Source organism: Heterocephalus glaber, unplaced genomic scaffold (assembly GCF_053883595.1).
Source record: "Heterocephalus glaber isolate CG9 unplaced genomic scaffold, H.glaber_assembly_v1.0 deba00000071, whole genome shotgun sequence".
Lineage (NCBI taxonomy): Eukaryota > Metazoa > Chordata > Mammalia > Rodentia > Bathyergidae > Heterocephalus > Heterocephalus glaber.
The window spans coordinates 32,044,588-32,070,447 of NW_028258137.1; the positions used below are offsets into that span (position 1 = coordinate 32,044,588).

Genomic DNA, 25,860 nt, shown 5'->3' on the forward strand with positions numbered 1-25,860 from the left:
TAGAAGATAAGACTGCAATTAGTGACCAGGAAAAGAAAAATTGATTTAAAATTGTAAGGAATGACAAGAAATCAATCCAGCAGAAGCTAGACAATGCAAAGAAGAATAACATAAGGCTGATCAGAGTCAATGAAGAAACAGGTGAGAGTGTAGATGACATAAAAAAACTGTTGAGAGAAATGATGGCAGAAAACTTCCCAAGCAAGAGAAAAGAACCTGACATACAGATAAGTGACGCATATAGGACTCCAACTAGCCTTGATGAAAAAAAATGTACACATAGGCATATAATTGTTAAGATTCCAGAATCCCAACAGATGAACAAAATTCTGCAAGCAGTTAGAAAAAAGAAACAATTCACATACAAAGGAAAGCCAATCAGAATCAAAGCAGATTTCTCAACACAAGCCCTCAAGGCAAGAAGAGCTTGAAGTGACATATTTCAAGGCCCAAAGGAAAACAGCCCCCAACCCAGACTGATTTGCATTGCAAAGCTATCATGGAAAACTGATGGAGAAATAAGATACTTTCATGACAAAGAGCACCTTAGGAACTTCATGAATGCCAAACCAGCACTCCAAAAAATTTTAGACAATATCCTAGGAAAAGAAAACAAGGACCACAACCCCAGGAAGCCCAGCAGAATGAATTGGTCGGGCTTGACAAGAAATTAAACACAAAGGGGGAGAATCCAACAAAACAGAAAAAGTTATGACAATGATAAGTCAATATGTATCAGTTATAACTATCAATGTTAAAGGTCTCAATTCACCAATCAAAAGAAATAGACTGGCACAATGGGTCAAGAAACAAGATCCAACAATATGCTGCATACAAGAAACACTTAAATCAAAAAGAAACTCATACACTGAAAGTTAAAGGGTGGAAAACAATACTCCATGTGACAGGAGCACGAAAAAAAGCAGGGGTGGACATCCTCTTTGCAGACCAAGTGGATTTCAAATCAACACTATTTAAGAGAGACAAAGAAGGTCACTACATCCTTGTAAAGGGAACAATCCAACAGGAAGAGATGACAATCATAAATATACATACACCAACTGAGGTCGTGAGTCGCGTGGAACACACTGAATCAGCCCGCTGCAGACAGGCAGCCACCTGGCTCCACACTACAAAGATGCAGAGGACACTGGACCACCAGACCATGGTACTGAGTCCCGCCACGGCCCAGAGGTAGGGGTTTCTGAGCTGCCGTCCCACTGCTCCTGGTCCAGAGGAAGGGGCTTCCCGGCCACCATCCCTCCCGCTGCTGCCAGCCCAGAGGAAAGGGCTTTTGGGAAACCTTCTGCCCCACTGCTCCTGGCCCAGAGGAAGGGGCTTCCAGGCCACCATCCCTCCCACCACTCCCAGCCCAAAGGGAGGGGCTTCTGAGCCGCCAGCCTACTGCTCCTGGTCCAGAGGAAGGGGCTTCCCGGCCACCATCCCTGACGTTGCTCCCAGCCCACAGGAAAGGGCTTCTGGGTCACCATCCCTACTGCTGCTCGTGGCTCCTGTCCCAACTCACCCAGCACAGAGGAGGTAATCCATGCAGGCGCTAACAGCCCCCTGGCCCAGTTGAAATGACAAAAGACGTAAATAAGTCTCAAAACCAGACTTCCAGATCACCTACAGCAACCCCAAAGGGAAATGAGATGGAACACTCTGATACTCAACCACCTGCACCCACTGAACTGGCAACAAAAGGGGATCTGGAAAAAATGAAATCAGAAATAATTTCTCAGATAACAGGAGAAATTGTGCCGCTAGTGCAAGACATGATTGATAAATCTAGAGAGGAGCTGAGGAACATGATGGAATCCCAACATAAGAAACAAATGGAATCCATAAAACAGATGCAAATAGATTTCCAGGAAATGAAAAACTCCATTGAAAGTCTACACAGCAGAATGAGCCAATGTGAGAACAGAATTTCAGATATAGAAGATAAGATTGCAATTATTCACCAGGAAAAGAAAAATTGCTTCAAAATTATAAGGGAACATGAGAAATCAATTCAGCAGCTGCTAGATGACGTAAAGAAGAATAATATAAGACTGACTGGGCTCAATGAAGAAACAGGAGAGAGTGGAGATGACATCAAAAATCTCTTCACAGAAATAATGGCAGAAAACTTCCCAAGCAGGGGGAAAGAGCTTGGCATACAGATAAGTGAGGCATATAGGACTCCAAATAGCCTTGATCAAAAAAAATCTACACATAGTCATATAATTGTTAAGATTCCAGAAACACAACAGAAGAACAAAGTTCTCCAAGCAGTCAGAGAAAAGAAACAAATCACATACAAAGGAAAGCCCATCAGAATCACACCAGACTTCTCAACACAAACCATCAAGGCAAGAAGAGCTTGGAGTGACATATTCCAAGCCCTAAAAGAAAACAGCCTCCAACCCAGATTGATGGACCCTGCAAAACTATCTTTCAAAATTGATGGAGAAATAAGATACTTTCATGACAAAGAACACCTTAGGAACTTCGTGAATACCAAACCAGCACTCCAAAGAATTTTACACAATATCCTAGGAACAGACATTAAGGATCACAACCCCAGGAAGCAAAGCAGAATGAACCCATCTGGCATGACAAGAAATTAAATGTAAAGGGGGAGAACCCAACAAAAAGAAAAAGTCATGGCAATGACAAGTCAATACGTTTCAGTTAAAACCATCAACGTTAATGGACTCAATTCACCAATCAACACAAATAGACTGGCAGAATGGGTCAAGAAGCAAAATCCAACAATATGCTGCATACAAGAAACACACTTAATTCAAAAGGAAACTCATAGACTGAAAGTTAAAGGGTGGAAAACAATACTCCATGTGACAGGAACTCAAAAAAAAGGAAGGAGTAGCTATCCTCTTTGCAGATCAAGTAGATTTCAAACCAACACTGATTAAGAGAGACAAAGAAGGACACTACATCCTTGTAAAGGGAACAATCCAAGAGGAAGACATGACAATCATAAATATCCATGCACCAAACACTAGTGCACCCAACTATATAAAACAAATACTAATGGACATGAAAAGTCATATATGCACTAAAACAATTGTAGTGGGGGACCTCAACACCCCACTGTCACAAATAGATAGATCAACTAGACAAAAAATAAGTGATGAAATACTAGAACTCAATCGAACTCTTGAACAAATGAACTTAACAGATGTTTACAGTCTTCCACCCCACAAAATCAGAATACATATTCTTCTCAGCTGTACATGGGTCATTCTCCAAAACAGACCACATACTCACACATAGAACATGTTTAAGGAAGTGCAAAGGAATTGAAGTTATCCCGTGTACATTATCAGACCATAGTGCAATGAAATTGGAGATCCATAGCAAAAAGAACTCAAAAAATTTCATAAACACGTGGAAATTGAAAAACACACTTCTGAATAACCAATGGGTCACAGAGGAAATTAAAGAAGAAATCAGACAGTTCCTTCAATTAAATGACAATGACAATACAACATATCGGAATCTATGGGACACAATGAAAGCAGTCTTACAAGGGAAATTCACAGCAGTGAATATGCATATTAGGAAAACAGAACGAGCCCAATTAAACAACCTGATGCTGAACCTCAAGCTTCTAGAAAAAGAAGAGCAGGACAACCTCAGAGCTCACACAAGGGAGGAAATTATAAAGATCAGAGGAGAAATCAATGCAATGGAGACTAAGAGAACCATACAAAAAATCAATGAAGCCAAGAATTCGTTCTTTGAAAGAATCAACAAAATTGACAAACCTTTAGCCAACCTTGTCAGAAAAAGGAAAGAAATGGCCCAAATCCATGCAATTAGGAATGAAAAGGGTGAAATTACAACCGACCCAGCAGAAATCCAGAGGATCATCAATACCTACTTCCAGAACCTATACGTCAATAAGATGGACAACACAGAAGAAATGGACAGATTCCTAGATACATATGAATTAACAAAGTTGAGCGAAGAAGATCTAAAAATTCTGAACAACCCAATATCAACCAATGAAATTGAAAATGTAATTCAAAACTTATCAGCTAAGAAAAGCCCGGGCCCTGATGGCTTCACTGCTGAATTCTACAACACATTTAGAGAGGAACTGCTGCCACTACTGTTTAAACTCGTCAATGAAATTGAAAGGGAAGCAATACTCCCAAATTCATTCCTGGAAGCAAGCATCACCTTGATCCCCAAAGCAGAGAAAAACCCAACTGAAACAGAGAACTATAGGCCCATCTCACTAATGAACATAGATGCAAAAATCCTTACTAAGATACTGGCAAACAGAATGCAGAAGATCATCAAGAAGATCACACACCCTGATCAAGTGGGATTCATTCCAGGGATGCAGGGATGGTTCAATATATGAAAATCAATCAATGTAATACACTATATCAATACAGCCAAGGTCAAAAACCATATGATTAACTCCATAGACGCAGAAAAAGCATTTGACAAAATCCAACATGCATTTATGATAAAAACCCTACAAAAAATTGGAATAGATGGTCTCTACCTCAAACTGATAAAAGCCATCTCTGAAAAACCAACAGCCAGTATCATACTAAATGATCAAAAACTGAAACCCTTCACACTAAAATCAGGAACAAGACAAGGATGTCCACTATCACCACTCTTGTTCAATATAGTTCTGGAAACATTAGCCACAGCAATTAGACAAGAGAAAGAAATAAAAGGAATAAAGATAGGAAATGAAGAAGTCGAATTGTCATTATTTGCAGATGACGTGATACTCTATATAGAAGACCCCAAGAACTCCACCAAAAGTCTTCTAGACTTAATAACCAAATTCAGTCAAGTAGCTGGTTACAAGGTCAACACACAAAAATCAATAGCTTTCCTCTATATGAATGACAGACTCACTGAGAGAGAAATAGCGCAAATGATTCCTTTCACAATAGCATCCTAAAAACTGAAATACCTAGGAATCAACCTAACAAAAGAAATCAAAGACCTCTTCTCTGAAAACTATAGCACTCTGAAAAGAGAGATTGAAGATGATATCAGAAAATGGACAGACATCCCTTGCTCCTGGGTAGGAAGGATTAATATAGTGAAAATGGCCATACTTCCAAAATTGCTATATAGATTTAATGTAATTCCAATTGAGATCCCAGCAGCATACTTCATGGACCTTGAGAAAACAATCCAAAAATTCATTTGGAACAAGAAGAGACCCAGAATAGCAAAAGCAATTCTAGGTAACAGAGACATGGGAGGGGGTATCACAATCCCCAACCTGCAACTCTACTACAACGCTACTGTGATAAAAACAGCATGGTACTGGCAAAGAAACAGACTTGAAGACGAGTGGAACAGATTAGAAGATGCAGAAACAACACCAGACACACTCAGCCATCTCATCTTCGACAAAGGAGCCAAACACCCTCACTGGAGGAAAGATAGCCTCTTTAATAAATGGTGCTGGAAAAACTGGGCTTCAACTTGCCAAAGATTCAAACTAGACCTATATCTCTCACCACGCACTAAACCAAAATCAAAATGGATTAAATATCTAAATATTAAAATAGAAACTCTGAACCAGTTGGAACAGAGGTTAGGTAGAACCCTTGAAGACATGGGTGTAGGAAAAGATTTTATGAACAAAACCTCAGTTGCCCGTGAACTAGCACAAACAATCAACAAATGGGATCTCTTCTTATTAAAAAGCTTCTGCACAGCAAGAGAACCCACCAGCAGTGTGAAGAGACAACCCACAATGTGGGAAAAAATCTTCACCTGTTCTTCCTCAGACAAAGGTCTACTATCTCGAATCTATAAAGAACTTGAAAAGATGAGACCTCCCAAATTTAAAGACCCAATCCAAAAATGGGCATCTGAAATGAACAGACATTTCTCAGACAAAGAAGTAGAAATACCAAATAAACATATGAAAAAATGTTCAACATCCCTGGTCCTTCCAGAGATGCCAATGAAAACAACACTGAAATTCCACCTCACCCCGGAAAGAATGTCTGCTATCATGAAATCGACCAATAACAAATGCTGGCAGGGCTGTAGGGAAAGAGGAACACTGCTCCACTCCTTATGGGAGTGTAGACTGGTGCAACCACTATAGAAATTAGTATGGAGATACCTCAAAGAACTAGGACTGGAAGTCCCATTTGACCCAGCTATTCCCCTGCTGGGTATCTTCCCCAAAGAATTAAAAGAATCATACCACAGTGATATATGTCCACCCATGTTCATAGCAGCACAATTTGTAATAGCTAAAACTTGGAAGTAGCTCAATTGCCCATCAACTGGAGACTGGATAAAGAAAATGTGGTTTTTTTATAAAATGGAGTACCACTCAGCCATAAAAAACAAGAAATTAGAGATATTTATGGCTAAATGGATGCACATTGAGGCAATACTCTTAAGTGAAATAAATAGGACACATATGTGTAAATACCGAATAGTTTCTCTAGTGTGAGAAACTGAAAGTATAAATAAGGACTAAAAGGTATAATAGATAATGTGAAATAGGAAGGAAAGGGGCAAAGGGGAAGGGAAAGTGAGAGGGGTAGGGGGAAAAAAGAAAGGAATGGAATTAATATGAGAAAATGAAAAAATGGAAACAAAGTCTTTGTAAATAGGGAGGGATGGAGGGGTTGAAGGGAGGGCAGGGGAAGGGGCAAAAAGTAAGAACCAAGAGAGATTATGTAAAGGTGCAAATTTCCAATGATGAATGTCATTATATTGTATACATAAAATGTACCAATAAAATTAATTTTAAAAAAAAGAGGCTGGGGATTTAGCTCAGTGGTTCCGCTGCCTGCCTCATAAGCGCAAGGTCCCGAGTTCGATCCCCAGTACCAAAAAAAAAAAGAAAAGAAAAGAAAAAGAAAAAGAAAAAGAAATCAACCAATAACAAATGCCAGGGAGGCTGGGCTTGAAAAGGAACCTTTCTACATTGTTGGCGAGAATGTAAACTAGTACAACCACTATGAAAATCTGTATAAAGATTACTCAAAAAATTAAAAATAGAAATTCCATTTAACCTAGCTATTACCCTCCTAAGTATCTTCCCAAAAGTTAAAGACAGCATATTGCAGTGATACATGCATACCTATGTTTATAGCAGCACAATTTATAACAGCTAAATCATGAAAATGGCCTATATGTCCATCACCGGAGTAGATAATGAAAATGTGGTATTTATACACAATGGAATAGTACTCTGCCATAAAGAAGGATAAACTTGAGTCATCTGTACAAAAATGGATGCACCATGAGGCCATAATGTTAAATGAAATAAATCAGACACACAAGATTAAGTATTGCATGATTTCTCTTATATGAGAAACTCAAACTATAAATAAAGAGCAAAATAAAAGATAATTAGAAACAGGGAGCTAGATCTTTTGCAAAAGGAAAGAGGATCAAGACATGGAGTGAAGGGGCAGGGAGGGAAGGGAAAGGGAATGAAAGAAAATAATTAAGATGTGTTATGTACTTGTATCAACTCCCCACAAGGAATGTAATTATTATGTATTGCAAACATGTACAAATAAAAAAATTAAAATTTAATAAAATTTAAAATATATAAAAAATAATTTATTCTAAGTATTTTCCTTCACTGATAAAAATATATATTATTTAAATAAAATTAATTAATGTTCTTAAGTGTATAACCATTTCAATAGTGAACTATTGCTATTTTCAGTGTTTTAAAAGATAATGTATTGTAAATCAGCCTAAGAATCATTGAAGTTAATTTGGAATGTAACATTCACACGTCTTTATTTCATGACTAATGACAGTTCTAATGTTTCTTAAAAGCATCAGTTCCAGACATGTCATACATCTTAAACATTAGCAAAGATTCTATAACCTCTTCCCACCGCCAGCACCACCACCAGGTTAAACAGATCACCCTAAGGAAGGAATTCTGTAATTTTAGTCTAGACCAGCAAAGGCAAATCTTTTAGAGACTGAGTGATCAAACTGCAACCCAAAACCCACTTATTTATCATAAAGTGCCAACACTGCAATTAAACCCGAGTACTGAGGTGTTAGTTTAGAAAAAACAAATCATACCCTTGGCTCACGTGCCCCCTGCAGCGCATGTGCCATAGGTTTGCCACCACTGGTCTAAACCATAAACCATGTTAGATATTCCTTGTTACCATGTCCTTTCTCAAGTTAAACGTTACCACTCTGTTGTTAGTATATTCTTAATTATCTGTCTTCCATGGAAAGACAGCCAGTTCCATGGGACAATAGCCACTATCTTTACTCATATGTTTCCAGCCTTAACATGAAGAACTTAACCAAGATTCTCATCTGAACCACAGACGCATTGCTTCAGCAACGTTTTATTTTCTTTCCATTTTCCAAAGAGGGGTATCCAAGGTAGCATTTTAGACACATAGTAGAGAAGTTAACCAAAGCCCAGGGGAAAACACCTGCCTATGCTGACACCCAATACAAGGTTCCAGAATGTATGTTCTGAACTTAAACTAAGTATCTACTAAAATCAGACAGGAGATGGTAAAGGTGATAAGGATGATGATAATAACATAATGATAAAAATAATGTTTATTTTTACAATATGCCAGGAATGTCCTGTATCTCATTTCATCCTCAACTATGTTACCTCAATTTTGTAGAATTTTGTAGAAGAAACCTGAGGCTGAGAGAAGTTTAAGAAAGTTAGTAATATAGCAGAATTCAATTCCAGGCTTCTAAAGCCTCATACTCTAAAATACAGTAGTCTTCCTGTATCTGCAGCAGATATATTCTAAGACCCCTTCCTGTGGATGCATAAAAGACCTCACACTGTATGATTCAATTTACATTAAAATGTTCAGAAAAGGTAAATCTAAAGAACAAAGAGATTCCCTATGGATGAGGAGGAAAATAACTGTAAATGAAGACAATACACAATAAAAAGGAAAACAGACTCAAACATGAATAATCCTAGCAACTCTTCTTGTAATAACCTAAAAGCAGAAACAATCCAAACATCCAGCAACAAAGAGGTGAATGACTAAATATGTGATATATCCTCACAGTGGATTGTTAGTAATTAAATGTATATAGATAGATACATACAATAACATGGATAAATCTCAAAAATCATTTTGCTGAGTGAAAAAAGACCCACAAGAAGACACTATTATAAATCACAATACTTCCATTATATGGAATTCATATTCTTCCATTTATTTGAAATTCTAGAAAATACAGCTTATCCACAGTGACAGAAAACATATCGGTGATCGTCTTGGGACCGAGGTGGGGGTTGCAGATGAGAAAGAGGAAAGTTTTCGAAAGTGCAGAAATGTTCTCTACGCCAACTGTGATGGTTTTCCAGATATACATGTGTCAAAATTTATCAAACTGTGCACTACAAATGGTTGTAAGTTATTGTATACAAATTATACCTCAATAAAGTTGATTAGAAAAAAACAGAATAATTCATGAGTAATTGCACATTTTCTATTTAAAATGTAGCACTTTGTTCTAACCAATAATTCCTAAGTGAGTTAACTTTAAATAAAGATCAAAGAAATTTTTAAAAGCAAATAAACCCAGGTATGGTGATGGCGCTTAACTGTAACCCCAGCATTCAGGATGCTGAGGCAGAAAGATCTCTTCAAGCCCAGTCTGAGCTACAGAGCAAGTTCCAAGCCAGTCTGGACTACATACTATCTCAAAAAAAAAAAAGCAATAGAGAGACAACAGGCTAGGGCCGGGGATTTAGCCCAGTGGTTTCGCCGCCTGCTGCGCAAGTGCAAGGACCTGAGTTTGATCCCTAGTACCAGTAAATAAATAAAAAAGACAACAGGCTCTATCAACTTAACGTGTTTCACAAGCAGAAAATGGCAAAAACATTTGAAGTTAGAGTTAGAAGACCTGGTTCTGACCCCTAGTTCGACCTAGCAACCATTTTACCGTGAGCAAGTTAGGACTTCTGCAAGCCTCACTTTCCACATCCCTAAAATGTGGACAACATTAATAACTACCTCACAAGTGACCAGTATGGCTTCAATGACATAAGAGTTCTTTGGAGCAGGTTTCTATCTTAACTAAAATTATCTTCTCAATGAGCAAATACAGTAATAAGTGCTCAATAAATCTAGAGAATAAATAACTTTAAAAATAAACCTGAAAGATATAATGCACAGTGCTGTTGGGTTACATTAATTGTTTCTTTGCACAATGTAGGCTAACATAGCAGGGTTATCTCTCTTTGTACTCATCTATAGTGTATTACCCACATCATATGCAGACTCAAGCATAGAAACTTCAGGTCCCTTGTGAAATGTTATAATTTGGGTTATTATAGGCCAGATTTTACATCTTAAAATCCCTAGATGTATTGGCCAAAGACAGACTCACTCAAAAAACTAATTGCTATGAGAGCAAGAACTATTCCTATTTTATGTACCACTAATTCTCCATGGCAATATTTGTCTAACATAGAGTAGACATCAGAAAGTATGTGCAAAGGCCTTGTGACCAGATAAACTACAAACAAAAGGGACTCTTGAGAAGGTTAAAGTGGCTGATAAGCAGAGCACAGTGTCATGTCCAATAAGATTATGAAAACAAATAGGGCCCAGACAATGCAGATCCTTCAGGATAGGTAAAGTTTTGTCTTTATCCTAAAAGTAACAGAAAGCCAGAGAAGTTTTTGGGTTTTTTTGTTTGTGTGTTTTTGTTTTTTTGGTACCGGGGATTGAACTCAGGTCCTTGCGCTTTGCAAGGCAGGTGATGTACACAGAAGATTTTTAAGCAGGTGGTAAGCACAGTAAGGAGGGAAGAAAGCAACAAAACTCAGTTTGAATGTTGAAAAACAATCGCTTTCTTTATGGCACAGAAGAGACTGATTGTTGGGGAAAGTGAAGGAAACAGAACTTTAGAGGGTTGGTGTAGTCCAGTGGGAGGCTGTTTCAACAGTCCATTGCAGACATAATCTAGTTTGGGAAAAGGTACTGGAAATGAAAAAAGTGAAGAGAGTCTCAATACATTCAGACAAATCAACAGGACACAACTTCAGGAATGGGGGTGAGGGGAGGAAAACACTCAATTCTCTTAGCCTCATTAATTCATCTGTGCAACAGGACTGTTGACATTCCATCTATATAATATATCTTGCAATCTGCTGCGATAACAATATGAAATAATGTAAATATGCACCTAACTCAGGTGCCTGACACAATAAATGTTGGAAGAAAATAAATCGCTTTTGCTGTTATGGTCATCGCATGTTTTGGCAGCTAGCAGAGCTGAACATCAGAGGCAGAGAACAAGAATATAGTAAAGTCTCTTCACAGTGCTGAAGACAGACCATTATCAACTGGTCACTGAGACAATTATTCCAAATAGAAATACCTGACCCAACAGATATTTCATCTAAGCAGATCTCAATCCTTAGAGACCATTATAAAACGAGAAAGCACAGCTTGTATGATCACAGCCATGTAAAAGCCCAGGAAACTGAGGCACAAAGGTGGATACAAATTTTACTAAGGAATAGGTGGAGAAGTAGGACAAGGAGAGGGGTGTCATGAGTTTCATTTCTGAGCTGGTCCAACAGGACTCGGCCTGCATCCCCAGCAACACGAATTTGCAACACAAACACACACGCACATACACACATCAGTCTCCAGGTCTCTTGCAGACAAGGCCATGTCATCCCTTGACTCAACACCGTGCATCCGCTCACCATCAAGGGAGGCCCTTCCAGTCTCTTTTCCTCCGCTCCAGGAGCTCGAAGAACTCCGACCCCAAAATGCTCAACATACCTTAGCTTCGCGTTCTTGTTCCTCAGACGTCTGAGTGCGCTTCATGCTGCCACTAAAGTCGCCTTCGCCACAGAGAGCCGCGTAAATTCTTCGCCTTGGACCCCGCCCCCTGTATGTAGTTCTCTCATCTCTCTGCTCCTACGCCGCGCTATTCTCCCTCAGAGCCTCAAGAACTACGATTCCCAGGATGCACCGCGAGACACCCGAAAGCTCCTCGGGCTTGAGAGCCGAAGAATTTCCCAAGTCCCATAGCTGTGTGAGCGTAGTCTACAGCGCCTCGAGCGGATAGCCTAGCGCCCAATGAGAACTACATTTCCCAAAGGGCAACGGGTCCGGCCATGTTTCTTCCATGCTCCTCTCGGCCAGCTGACACACATGCGGTCGGCGCCATAGCAACGGTAGCTAGCTAGAGGCCGGGGAAGAGTGGAGGTGAGTACTGTGGGGGAGGATGGGGGTAAATGGAGGTTGGCGGGCCCTCCTGCTGCAGCATGGGCCAGGGCCATGGGGTTCGCTCTGCACCTGGAGAAGGCCTTGGAGTTCTTGCGTGAAAAGCAGCCTCTCCCCTTTCTCAGGCCTGCATCACCGCCCGCCCTTTTCCCCACGCCCTGGACCGATTTGAAGTGTTAAACCCCAACCATAAACCATTACTGGTGAGATTTGACATCCCTAACCAGATTCTTCAAGTAGGTCACAAACACAACTCGGTCATTTACCCAGGGTTCAGAATTGATTGGTAGATCCTCAGCCTCCCTAGTTACCTATTGTTACCTAATTATTTATCGTCTACTATCCGAAACCTGTTAATGTCTTAAAAGCAAAAATTTTGTTTACAGTTCTAGTTTCAGTTTCTTGTATTCATTTACTCATTAAGTAAGCAGTAACGTTGCCGCTCACCGTGTTGCAGACACTTGTTTCCGACCAACTCTGAACAAGACTAATACCCATCTTATGATGTTTATACTTTATTAGTGGAGACAATATACTAGTTAATAAATGAGATAATTTTAGATAGAGGCCATTGCTATAAAAGAAATAAACCGTGAAGAAATTAGGAAGAAGGCTGTTATAACATAAGATGATCGGGAAAAGCCTTTTGAGCTGAGCTCCAAACAATGAAGATCTGCCAATGCAAAGGCCTTGAGCAAAACAACAGTATGATGGCTTTGAGGAAAGGAGAAAGTGTAAGTGGAGAATAATGAGCAAGGAGGGAGATGGTGTTAGGCATTGCCATATTGTGCAGGCTGTCTCAACTACACTATTAACATTTTGGGCCAGATAATTAATTGTCATAGATTGTACAAACTGTAGAAGGTTTATCCTCATTCCTATCATCTACTCAATAGATGCCCATAACACTTCCCCTTTCCAGTTGTGACAACCAAAAATATCCCCAGACAACTAATTTCTAGGTGAATATCCTTGGGCAAGTTACCTGTGTCTCGGTTTCCTCATTTGTAAAGCAGGAATCATTTGAGTAACAGTTTCACAAGGATATTGTAAGGTTATTTAATTAACTCATGTTAATTAATTAAGTACAGCACTTACAAGTGCCCGTTGTAAGCATAGAAAACATTCAGTAAGTCTATGGCCATACCACTTTGAACGTGCCCAATCTCAACAGAAAGTATTCGCTAAATGTTAACATCATTATCATTATTATAAACCTAAAGGTTAACGGAAAACAGTCATTTTCACAGGTGACCTGTGTTTAAACTTGATAATTTGAATCTTAAAATTGACCTTTTCTGTAGTAGTATTTCCAAAAGGAGTGGTCAATCTCCCAGGCCCTCTCACAGTATACACATGTATATACACATTTTTGTAAATGATCTCTGGATTTTCAGATTCTAATTCCTTTCATTTAGTCAAATATTTAGTGAATACCTGCTCTCTGAATGCACCAAGCCCTGCCAACCTCCAAGAATACAGAGGGTTAATAACAAACTTCCAGCTTTCTTAGTCTTCACCTTCAAGGACCAACATTCTAGAACTTGAGAACCTCTGCCTTAGAGTATTTTCATTAGCAGTTTGCACGTCACTTTTTCGATAGATGGAAATTAAACTGTAAAATTTTGTATTTATTTTTGCATACTGAACATTGTGTAGACAATATCCATGTACAAAATAGATTTACTGTGGTGCATCTCTGTAAAGAATAGAAACTAAAATTACAATTACCTGGGCAGCTTATATATTGAGGTAAGTAACCCCTGAGACCTAGGCATTATGATGACAAAAGCAAGACACAACAAAAACAAAACCTGTTGGTGAGTTTATGAAATCTTTTTCACAAAACTTGTTCACCAAACAAATAATTAATATTCCAGTACTATTGACAATCCAGGCACATGAGCTAAATGGTTTTAATTTACCATCTCACTTACTTTTAGGAAAACTCTTTCAGCTAGATATCATTTGCTCCATCTTTTAAATTAAGGAACTAATATTCAAAGGGGTTGTGTGACATGACCAGCTGTAAAATGATAGGACAATGATTTGAATCAAATTCCTGACTTTTTCCCAAGATACCTGCTTGCTTTGTGGAGAAGAGGGAGATGGAAAAGAAGTACTTTTTTTTTCAATTTGAAATAGTTTGTTTTTGTTTCACATCGAGGAATAAGAAAAGGAAGAATGATAATCTTACCTCATTTCCTAAGCCACCTATAGGAAATACACTGTTGAAAGAAACACTGTCTCCATGATTGAATCTAGTATTACTTTTAGAATAGAAGCTTTCATCTTCTTCAAGCAGCACATGTGGGCTATAAGATGTCCATTATAGTTTTAGTCCCTTATTCATTTTATTTGGTTCATTCCATTGCATAGTTAATGTAATAACTTGAAAAGAGTTTATTTGAGTTTTCTTTTCTCCACAGATATAGGCCATGTCTGGTCCAGCTGATGAGACTGCAGGAGACCTGCCTGTGAAAGATATAGGTCTAAACCTCTTTGGAGTGGGAGGATTACAAGGTACAGCCAGCTGTTATTTATTATAGTCATGAACTTTGATCTATGATTTCTTTACTTTTAATTTAAAGTATTTTCTAATATTCATACAAACCAAACTATTTAAGTAACTATATAGCTCTTGATTGGACTAAACAAGATGGAAAGTTAGAACACATAAGGTATTTTTTACTGCATGCGTTAATTATCAACAGCTCATAGCAAATGCAAGATCCCCCTCTGTTTTGATAAGGAATTGTTATAAATCATCTTTTTAAAATTACACACATCAGTTGAAACTACATAGAATGTATCAAGCCTTCAAACTGAATTTCCTGGTTTAAATCACATTCACCATTAAAACATTTCTTTGTGTTTAAATTTTATATGGGAGGAAATGCCATATTTTTAAAAATTTGCCTTTCAAGTAGAGTATCTCTCAATGGCTTGTTTATGCAAATGATAATGACTTTTTTTATCAAATTAATATACATTAAAGGTTTTATTTTCTCAGTGGCTGCTGTAGAGCTAAAGAGCACATTCAAATTACAAAAGAAAAGCACTGCTTTAAAGGATAGTTTAAAATAGAGAGCTCTCTTTATCTTTGTGTGTACAAGCAGTACATCAGCCATACTCTCATCCCATTGAAAAGGTTGGTGATTTAAAATACATGCCAATAAGGAATCTTCTTTAGAATAGCATAAGTAGCCACATTGACTACCTTAGAGAAGTGATCAATATATTTGTTCATTAAAACAGATAAATACTACTATACGGATTTTATTGTTGGAAGTAAAAAGTATGTATAAACTTGGCATTAGATTTTGTTATTGAGTTCAATTGTTGTCCTCAGGAATCACCATAGGACTTTAGTCTCTGTCAGTTTGTTCTTTGTTTTTATTGGAGGATTATTGAAAATTGATGTATTTCACAATAATATGAAAGTACCGAATTGAAGTATCTGTAAGAAGATACTGTATACACATGCTAAAAAGGCATAGAAGACATTTAAAAATATATGAAGCAACTTAAAGAGAAATGGTCGTTAAGCTTTCAGATGACAGTTTTTAAATTTGAGGATTTTTCTGGAGGGTAGTCTTGTAAATCTTGCTGTTTATTTTCTATAACATCCATAGTTCAGAAAAATCATATTTGGTTCACCAAATTATTCTAACTCTTCCCTTGATAAAGATGACTGTTTTTAGATACTTTCTTTCTTTCTTTCTTTCTTGTTTTCTTTCTTTCTTTTTCTTCCTTCCTTCCTTTCTTGAATTCCTTGAGATTGAACCCAGGGCTTCATGCATGTTAGGCAAGCACTCTGCCACTGAACCAGATTCCCAGCTTAGATACACTGACTTTTCAGACTTTAGTTTTTACAACATTCAACATATATATTGGAAAGTCCATTGAATCAGAGTTCTGCCTTATACTCTGAAAGAATGATTACTTAAATGCATTTTTCAATCAATACTATTACTGCATAAATCTCAGATAACTGTATTAATCACAAAGATTTTTATTCTCACCTCAATTCATTGATGTAAATAATATTTGCTAAAAGAATCTTAATTTTAGATCACCAAGGAGAAAAATCTGAGTGCATCAGACTATTTTATTAACAACAGTTATCATTTTTAGAGACTATTCTAAGTAATCCTACAATTGATTACCTTTTCATTTTTTCAGAAACTTCAACATCACGGACAATGAAGTCTCGCCAGGCAGTATCACGTGTCAGTCGTGAGGAACTGGAAGACAGATTTTTGCGTTTGCATGAGGAGAACATTTTACTTAAGCAGCATGCCCGCAAGCAAGAGGATAAAATTAAAAGGTTATGATAAAAAGCTTTTAGCTTTTTTTTTTTGACTCTGTAATGTTTGGAGGATATGCTTCTTTATAAACTTAATTGAAAACCCCACCTTCAGTCTTTTCTGGAACAGGGAGGTTGTAAATAAATAGAATTTTTAAAAATGGAAAATCTTACGAAGTAGAATAATAAACCAAAAAAGATTGTGAATGTTTATTATGTCTGAAGTTGTTATTTGAAAGAAAAGAGCTAATCATGAACAGTGCCATGGGTATATCATACCTCTAAATAACTTTTGGTTTAATATTTATAGTTTAATAAGTAAATAGCCAAAGCATCTGCTTCTTTTTTTTCTTTTTTTTGGTACCAGGGATCGAACTTGGGACCTTGCGCTTGCGAGGCAGGCGGCAGAACCACTGAACTAAATCCCCAGCCCAAGTATATGTATCTTAAATGTCATAATTTTAAAATGAAAGTTTCAAAAAGTAATTAACTATTCCAACTTGTTAGAATGCATCTTTCCTTAAACTATTGGAAACATCACTGTTTTGTCTTGTTTTGTTTTGTTTTGTTAAGACAAGACTTCACTATGTAGTTCAGGCTGGCCTTGAACTCACTGTGTATCCCAATCTGGTCTCAAATTCACAGCAATCTTCCTGCCTCAGCCTCCCAAGTGATGAGATTACAGTCATGTGCCCCCAAACCTGGCTGAAAACATCACTAATCTCTGGAATTTATATATCTTTGCTTGGGTCAGTCTGGATTTTGTATTTATTTCAAAGGATCTTTACTGTTTCTGAAAAAAAAAATTAATCACTTTTGATTTATAGGCAAAAACAAATTATGCAGGAATATCAAGAATAGATATTCTTTATTATTGAGAAATACTGTGCCTATCTTCTGGATGTATAGCTTTAAAAACACAAGTGTTTTCATATTTGTAAGCATGAGCAAGGCTGTATTCATATTCAGAAAAGGTGAGATGGCCGTTGAAGAAAGAAGATAGGGTTTTTTCTGCTTAGAGTTCTTCCAAAGAGGTGATTCCAGTGCACTTTCTACTCTGTGGACTTTGTTTTAACAGTCTACTGATCTGTTGAGTTCAGTCCTTTGAGCTGGTTTGGGGGTCATGAAAATAGCCATTTTCAAGATTGGCATGAATTCCTTTCACCAACAGCACACCCATGTCAACTAGGCAGAATGAGGCATGTATTCTGTGACCACCAAACAGGTTTTTTTTCTATGTAAGCCTAGTTGTTCAGTAAAAGAATTGAATTAACAACTTTGACCTCATTAGTAATTTGTCCTAGCCAGAAAATAAAAAACAACTTAATAATGAGCTATGTAGTGGGAAAAGAACTGGGCAAGAAGTCAAGCTGTATGTATGTGTCCTAGTCCTCTCTATCACTAACTATATTCAAGCCAGTGAACTTCCTGGGATTTTATTTTATTCAGCTATGAGAGTAGCAATCCCTTGAACCCTTTGACCCAAAACTCTGAATTCCTTCTCAGTCTTACACCACTGACAGTGCCCTACATACATGCGTAGAACTGTCTTTAAATTTATCCCTAAGATGTAAATAGCATCACTTTCTTTTATATAAATGTAGATAGTATAAACCACCACTTTAAGTACTCAACCTTTATCAGGTCACTTATGATTCATTAATATCATAAAATACTCAAATGACAAATATTTTTATTATTACTGGACAAAAACAGATTCAATCTTACTTTTCCTAACGAAGTTTATTTGAATGCCATGTAATGAATTTAAAGACAATGCTGATGTGTTTCTCTTGCCTTGAAAATTAGGATTATTTCTCTTTGTTTAGATATTGACTACCTTTTCATATTAAATTTGTACCGTTGTTTTGAATTTAATCTACATTTCTGTGTGATAGTCTCTCTGTAAGAGATTAAACTCTGAGATAGATTCAACTAACTCATTTGGATCACTACCTTATTTTTATGGGTATTACATTGAGAGAGCCTCAGAACCTCACTAAAGAGCAAGGTAGAACATGGCATTGTTGGACTATAATACCTGGCCAGATTTCCCAGTGATATATCATTCTCTGAATTAGGTGGAAAAGGAACTAATCCATTGATTATTTTACTAGAATGTTTGTAGTACCCTTAGATCTTGGTTTTTATTATCCTGTATCCTTTATAAAGCATGCTTAATGGATATGCCTCAAGGGAAAGAGAAAACAATCTTAACTGATTATGTTATGCATAGCTCTCCCTGATACCACATGCTGTAGGCCGAGTAGCCAAAAGTGTAGATAGACATGTATTACTACCGCTTTTACAGAGGACTCTGCTTATGGCAAAAAAGAAAGAAAAGAAAAAAGTTTGTTATGTAACATCCCAAAGCTATTAAGGATTTTTTTGTTTCACTTTTGTTCTCTTAAGTAAAAGCTTCTGCCCATAACCATACTAAAATACAGCAAACCCCATTTAAAGAAAAATGAAGTGTGTTTTTATTTTCACTCTCCTGCCTGGATCTTTATAAAAATAGATTCACTATAAACTAGAATCAACTATTGAAGATGTGCGACCAATTTTGTAAAGTCTTGAACTTGTGTCTCTCATCAAAGCCACCTTTTCTTTCTTGTCCTGCCAAGATTTTTCCATTCACTGTCAGGCATGTTTTCTGTACGTGTATATTACATCACCCCCATGTGCCCTTTCTGTCTTTTTTGTTCTGTCTAACCAGTTTTTATCAAAACTTGAAAGACTCAAAGATATAAACTCCTGAGGTATCAGAAACACTATTTATGTCTAAATTTTAAAGTAGCATTAAAATGATACTAATACTTGTATCTAATTATTTTCTTCCATTAAATATTTGTTTCTTCAGCACTAAGCAGTATTTAACAGCACATTTTGTTTTCGTTCAAAAGTTTCATTTGTACTTTACATGTGTGCATCTATGCATTCTAACAAGTTTATATTTATAATTTGTCTTAATCCTACAGAAACTGAAAACTGTGTATTACCTAGGTGCTGTATAGTCTTAATACACTTTTCAAGTTTTAACATACTGTAGATTGCAGATATAATCCACCACATCCACAATCTGTAACTATATTTAAGTGCATATAGCATTCCTATATAAGGTCATGTGTTAAAAATTGCATTTCAGGAACATATGGAGTAAATATGTGTCCTCTCTCTACTAACCTTAAATGATAAGCCTTAGGAAACTGTTATTTGTCAGTGCTATAAAGCAGATTGTTGCCCAGTGGTTTCAATTATCATCAAAGGATTCTTCACAGGCAGTAATAGTTACATCAAAACCTGAAATTTATTATTCAGGTTCTGCACTGAAGTCTTCACAGTGATTATGTTCCTTTCAACAGAATGCATTTTATGCTGACTTCTCACATTCCTTTTCATCTTTTTATTATTTCCCTAGAATGGCCACCAAGTTAATACGGCTAGTTAATGACAAGAAAAGATATGAGCGGGTTGGTGGCGGCCCCAAGCGGCTGGGACGAGATGTGGAAATGGAAGAAATGATTGAGCAGCTGCAAGAGAAAGTTCACGAGCTTGAAAGACAAAATGAAGTCCTCAAAAACAGACTAATTTCAGCCAAACAGCAACTTCAAATCCAGGGTTACAGGCAAACTCCATATAATTATGTACAATCTCGCATTAACACTGGGCGTAGAAAAGTGAATGAAAATGCAAGCTTACAGGAGTGTTCCAAGAAAGGTAAAGCAAGGCTATAAACTTAAGTCTTATATAATTTTACACAGGCACACACAGATTTCTTTCTAAAATTTTCATATTGTAAGTGTCTCAAAAAAATAGAAAAATCATTTTTTAGCTTGCTTTCTGATAAAATCATATTATCATGAAGATCATTTTATTTAAGAATCACTAGATTGGGCTGCAAATCTGGCAGAATGGTAGAGAGTGCCTGCCTAACATGCCTGAGGCCCTGTGTTCAATCCCCAGCATTGGGGGGAAAAAAGATCACTAGCTTATTCTCAAATTTGTTTAGTAAAACACTCAACGATTCATGCTGATATGAGACACAGAACTAAGTAAAATTGGAGCTGAGCTGAATTTGACTTAGTTTTTATATTACAGATGGAAATCACATTGACTCAGGCAAGCCAGAAGACCAGCTAGTTTGTTTATATGCGATCACACCTATTTTGAAAGATCACATTTAAGTTCTTCACCCAGAGACCTTTTATAAAATTTGCAAAATGGTTGCAGTCTCTCCCATTATGTGGAGACAGCATGACAATGGAATGTGCATATACAGGGTTTTTAAAAAGTTGGGTTCTTGCTAATCACCTAATCATTGGGAACCTTAGTTATTCTTACATACAAAAAAATATTGAAGCAAGTCACCAAAAGTTCTCTTCCATGTAAAAATAATCATAGTCAAATCACCTTCTTCATTTTGAAAGCATGTAACCTACAACCTACCCCAGTTACAAAGCAAGTGAATTGCACAGAAAGGACTCAACATCAAATCTAAATATTTATAATAAAAATTAGTTCTTTCCACCCACAGACAACATCATTATACTGGAACTAAAAGTAAATATTTTAAGTTTTTATATTTTCAACTAGTGGGAAAGTAAAGTGTTAGCTCTAATTGATTTTTGTTTGGAATATGCTTCATGTAAAGATCAAACACCTTTAGAAATATAAAAAAATCCTGTAGAACATTAGTTTCAATTCATTAAGAAAGAAAAAGATACCATATGAACAGAAAGGGAGAAAAATTTGTTTTCGTTTTCTCTCCAAACCAAACTGTTAACACTTATCTGTTCCCTAGATAGAGATCCTTTGAAGTCAATAAGGCCTCTACACAGGCAGGAGGCAGCTGCAGGATGAAAGGGCTTGACTGTTGCTAGCTATGTGGGATTGCAGTAGACTGTGAATAGAACCAAAGTAAGCATAATGAAATATAAATCAGAAAATACATTCTGCCATTAATTAACTTTTTTAATATGGAAGAGAACATTTGACCTCTCAACCTCATTTTCCCCATCTATAACATCAACTGATAATAATACCAGATAAGAGGTCAGGATATTGTAGCTCCATAATAATATATTTTTAATTTAATCAGTTATCTTCCCTGAACCTTACTTTTGCCCTCTGAGAACATAAGTGGACAAGGTGATCACTAAGATCTGCAGTTTTTTATACTGAATAAAAATAACACCTAAATTTTAGACTAAAATGGCAAATGAATCAAGTGTTTAAATTGCTATTTACACTTGATCTTAGCCAAAAGGCCAAGAAGCAATTAAAATTTCTATTTAAATAGAAGAAATCTATGAAGTTTCTCCCTACAGTTAAAAAAGCCACAGAGCAGCAGTCTTTAAACATATGACTACATGGCTAGGCGTAGTGATGCATACCTGTACTCCAAGCATTCTTGGAGATTAAGGCAGGAGAATCACAAGTTTGAGTCCAGCTTGGGCAAATTAGTGAGACCATGTGTCAAAATAAAAATTTTTTTAAAATTTTAAATAACTACAAAGCTCCTTACTTTTGTGCTTTTAGTGATTCATACCTTTTGCACTTCATAGAGTTCAGGGCATGGAAGTTGCACAAAGCTAAACAGTGCTGGAAACTTTTAATAATGTATTTCTGAGTGAACCTGAGCAAAATGACGAAAGATGATATCCTGGTAATCTTAGTAGACTCTTCTGGACTGCTCTTGAGGCCAGGACTTTGGCTAGAGGGAGCTTTGGCCTGAGGGGGCTGGGTGAGAACCCCAAACCCTCTCCAACCACAGGGAGCTTTTACCCCCAAGCTGCTTTACAGATACTGTTGTTTTATATTTGTACCATGGGATAAAGAATGGAAAGCACTGGCTTAGGTGTAATCAATGTTACACAGACCTAGTTCCAAGAACCTGTGGAACAAAGATTTTTGTAAAGTGTATATGCTTTAAAATATAACCGTTAGTGAATCACCATAAGACTATGTTTTAAGATATGTCTTGAGTACTTTTAATTCTGCTAATATAGATTTTTTTCAATGATTGATGTAGAAAAAGGCTAAAGAATTAGCATTACTTCCTGAATAATATAATTGGCAAATTCTAACAGTGAATTATTTGAATATTTTTGTGAATTATTTGAATATTTATCCTTTAATAGAGATCACAGCAATAGATATTAAACATATTGGAAAGAGTAAGAAGTAGTCCCATTATTCTAATTAAAGTTCTTATTTTTAACAATTTCTGCTTCAAACATTATGCTCTATATATGGTAAATGCAATTTTATCTGGCAATTAAAAAATAAATTCTCACTTTTAAAAATTTTTTCTTAAGACAAAGAATCTATTCTACACTTTTTTATCTGGAGCTATTCTCCATTGAAAAAAATGTGTCATTGTTTACCTTAAACTCTAATAATTCAGATTTTCTACAAATGTAAAGTAGTTTACATAAATTAAAAGTATGTCTCATTTTTCACAGTGGGACTATCCTTATAAAGTTGCATAAAGCTTTTTTTTATTTTTTTTTTTAAGAGGCAAAGTCTCATTATGTTGCCTAGCCTAGCTTCAAACTCCTGGGCTCAAGAAATCCTCCTGTCCCCACCTCCCAAAAAGTTGGGACTACAGGGGAATACCACCATGCCCAGCACAGACAACTTTTTTATTGTTCCAGTACCAGTGATCAGACTCAGGACCTTGCACGGCACCACTGAGCTACATCCCCGGCCCTTATAACTATTTTTATAATAAAAATTATATTTTAATCTCAGAATGGAACTGTTTTATTTAAAAGAAATCTATTGATCACCTTTGGTTAAATATGGATTTTATCACTGAGGTGGAATAACAAGGTACAGGAAACATTTTGACTTAACCATGTAGGGTCAAGTAATATGAATAATTAATTGTAAAATTTAAAAATTATCAAAAACACTAAATCGAGTTTTTGAAAATTTTGTTCATACTTCAGCTTACATTGTAAATTAAACACTGTGGTTCTTTCAGAATTACTGCAGGAGTTCTAAATCTTGAGTTGAGTCCAGTTATTTCTAGGAAATTTGGTTTCCATAGAATTTGTTAAATGGACCGTACGTATTACTACATTTTATTTAATGTCTACTGATGACTAACATCTAATATTCCTGGGGGCCAGTGTATTTCTAATTAATTCTCTGTACTGTGAAACACATGTATTAATAAGAAATTTTGTTGTATTATAAATATTCTTAAGATAGCAAATCAAGGGTCCTTTCCAACTTAACTTCTGTAATCATATTTTATTACTTTATTTTTAGGTATAAGATTCCAAGATATAGATGTACCAGAAACTGCGCAACCCATCCTTACAAAATATGGCAAAAGTTTACTTGAAGAAGCCAGAGGAGAAATAAGAAATTTGTATGTATTCCTTTTCATGGTCACTTTAGAACTTTGTTTATTGATCATGTCTTGTTTTAATCCCTCCCTTTCCTTTATTGTAAACAAAATTGAAGTATGTATAAATAATTTGCTTCACTAAAATACAGCTAGTTCTGTGGGGTAATAACAGGTATTAGATGACATGTTTTCAGTAAAATAAAGGAAGTGAATAACATCCCATGGCATAGATGGAAGGGTTTATAGACTAGTCCTCATTATAATTTTACCCCAAAGGAATGACATAAAATCAAATTATTTAACATAGTATAAGCTTTAGAAGCAGTATTTTCATCCCCAGAAAATTACAGATAATTCTTTTAAAGAATCTGAATCGGGGCCAGGGATTTAGCTCCGTGGTTTCACCGCCTGCTGTGCAAGCGCAAGGACCCGAGTTCGATCCCCGGTACCAAAAAAAACAAAAAAGAATCTGAATCAGTTAGCCCTTTTTGTAGTTTAAATTTAAAAAATTGAAAGGAGTGGCTCATCAGATGCATATGGATTTCAGATTTTGTTTCTCCATGTTTCTACAGTATTGCATTCTACGTGATATCATGGTTTCAAAAAAGTTATTTCTGCAACATTTATCTTTCTTTTGCAGTTAATCAAAGCCTCATGATTTCAGGGTCTGTGAGTCACAAAAAAAAAATAAGGTTCCACCTTATCTATAGGCCTTCACCTGGATCATCACAAAGTAACAACACTGAATGAGGAAAGGGAACATGACACAAAGACTACCATACTTTAGATAGTTTCTTTAGAATAATATGAGCTCAAAATGTTTCCTTTTGGATATTTTAAATATCAGTTACAGTAATGATTAGCCTGTGAGAAAATAAAAGACTAGATATAATCTTGTTACCTGATAATCAACTGAAAACCAGGGTTCATACCAGTTTCCTGAGGCTCATTGCACTGGGATACTGCCAGAAATGGAAGAGATAAATGCATGCCAGAGATCACTAAGTTATGTCTGGCAAATTTCCTGCCCTCTTCCTCTGAAGTGTTAATTTGGGTATTATAGGCAGATGTGCATATACTGTATGAGAACAAAGGCATACGCATTATCTGAAGACCAGATCGTAGAGTACACACTCAGGTGATGAATACTTACACCATTGAATTTATCAAAGACCAATCCATTGACTAGGGAATTATCTTGTAAAAAAAAAAGTAATATCTTGAATTGTTCCATATATATTTCCAAACTGTTACATTCAAACTGGTACTATTTCACTATGTGCAGAGACAGTAGCTGAAATTTTGAACTTTTGCTTGCCTTCTATTATGAAGAACTATCTTTGCACCGATCTTAAATACCACAAATTTTTGCTCAAACTTCAAATTCTTATAAAGGCTCTTCATTTCAGAGAAAATGTTACTCAGTCACAGAGAGCCCAGATAGAAGAGTTAGAGCATTTGGTTGATATCCTGAAAACTCAGTTGAAAAGAAAAGAAAATGAAATTGAGTTATCTCTCCTTCAGATTCGAGAACAACAAGCTACAGATCAAAGGTATGTTAGAACAATCACTTTGATAAGGTCAAAATTAGTTTAAAATAATTTATCATGTGCCATAAAAAGATAAGTTCATCTAGTTTATTTAAAAATTATGTTATTCTTTAATATTCTTCATATAGACCTGCTTTAGACCTACTCACTGCTGCCCACAACTCCTGTGTAAGGCAGTTTTCTCTAGCCTACCCTCAAGTTGAGTTTTTAAGCAGCGTCTGATAGGTGCAAACACCTTCATCTTGTTTCCTCTGTTATTTGCACCATTTGCCAAGACTGCAGGAAGTTGATACCAATTTATCATAGCTACTGAGAGAAGTATGGTTACCAAGAACTCAGCCATTGGCATACTTTCTATATAAGTCATGCTTATGGAAGGTTTTTTTCAACCTTAAAAAGTAGTAA

General features: G+C 36.5%; 2 protein-coding genes across 14 annotated transcripts in view; one reads left to right on the plus strand and one right to left on the minus strand.

Moving 5' to 3' along the window:
- The window catches only part of Fto (FTO alpha-ketoglutarate dependent dioxygenase), a 399,271-nt gene extending 387,301 nt beyond the window's left edge, over nucleotides 1-11,970 (minus strand). The window contains exon 1 of one of the 2 annotated variants that reach the window (XM_013073314.3): nucleotides 11,790-11,970. In XM_013073314.3, coding sequence (XP_012928768.1) covers nucleotides 11,790-11,834 — 45 coding nt within the window. In that variant the 5' untranslated portion in view covers nucleotides 11,835-11,970. The remainder of the gene's footprint in view (nucleotides 1-11,789) is intronic. The other variant, XM_021260894.2, reaches the window with a different exon arrangement.
- Nucleotides 11,971-12,069: 99 nt separating this feature from the next.
- Rpgrip1l (RPGRIP1 like) overlaps nucleotides 12,070-25,860 on the plus strand; it is a 91,362-nt gene continuing 77,571 nt past the window's right edge. For 7 of the 12 annotated variants that reach the window (XM_087186042.1, XM_087186084.1, XM_087186004.1 and 4 more), the window contains exons 1-6: nucleotides 12,070-12,218; nucleotides 14,666-14,759; nucleotides 16,422-16,566; nucleotides 19,964-20,262; nucleotides 23,824-23,926; nucleotides 25,315-25,458. In XM_087186042.1, coding sequence (XP_087042168.1) covers nucleotides 14,675-14,759; nucleotides 16,422-16,566; nucleotides 19,964-20,262; nucleotides 23,824-23,926; nucleotides 25,315-25,458 — 776 coding nt within the window. In that variant the 5' untranslated portion in view covers nucleotides 12,070-12,218; nucleotides 14,666-14,674. Of the gene's footprint in view, nucleotides 12,219-14,665; nucleotides 14,760-16,421; nucleotides 16,574-19,963; nucleotides 20,263-23,823; nucleotides 23,927-25,314; nucleotides 25,459-25,860 lie in introns of those variants that run through there. The other 5 variants (XR_015440891.1, XM_004847916.4, XM_087186121.1 and 2 more) reach the window with 3 other exon arrangements.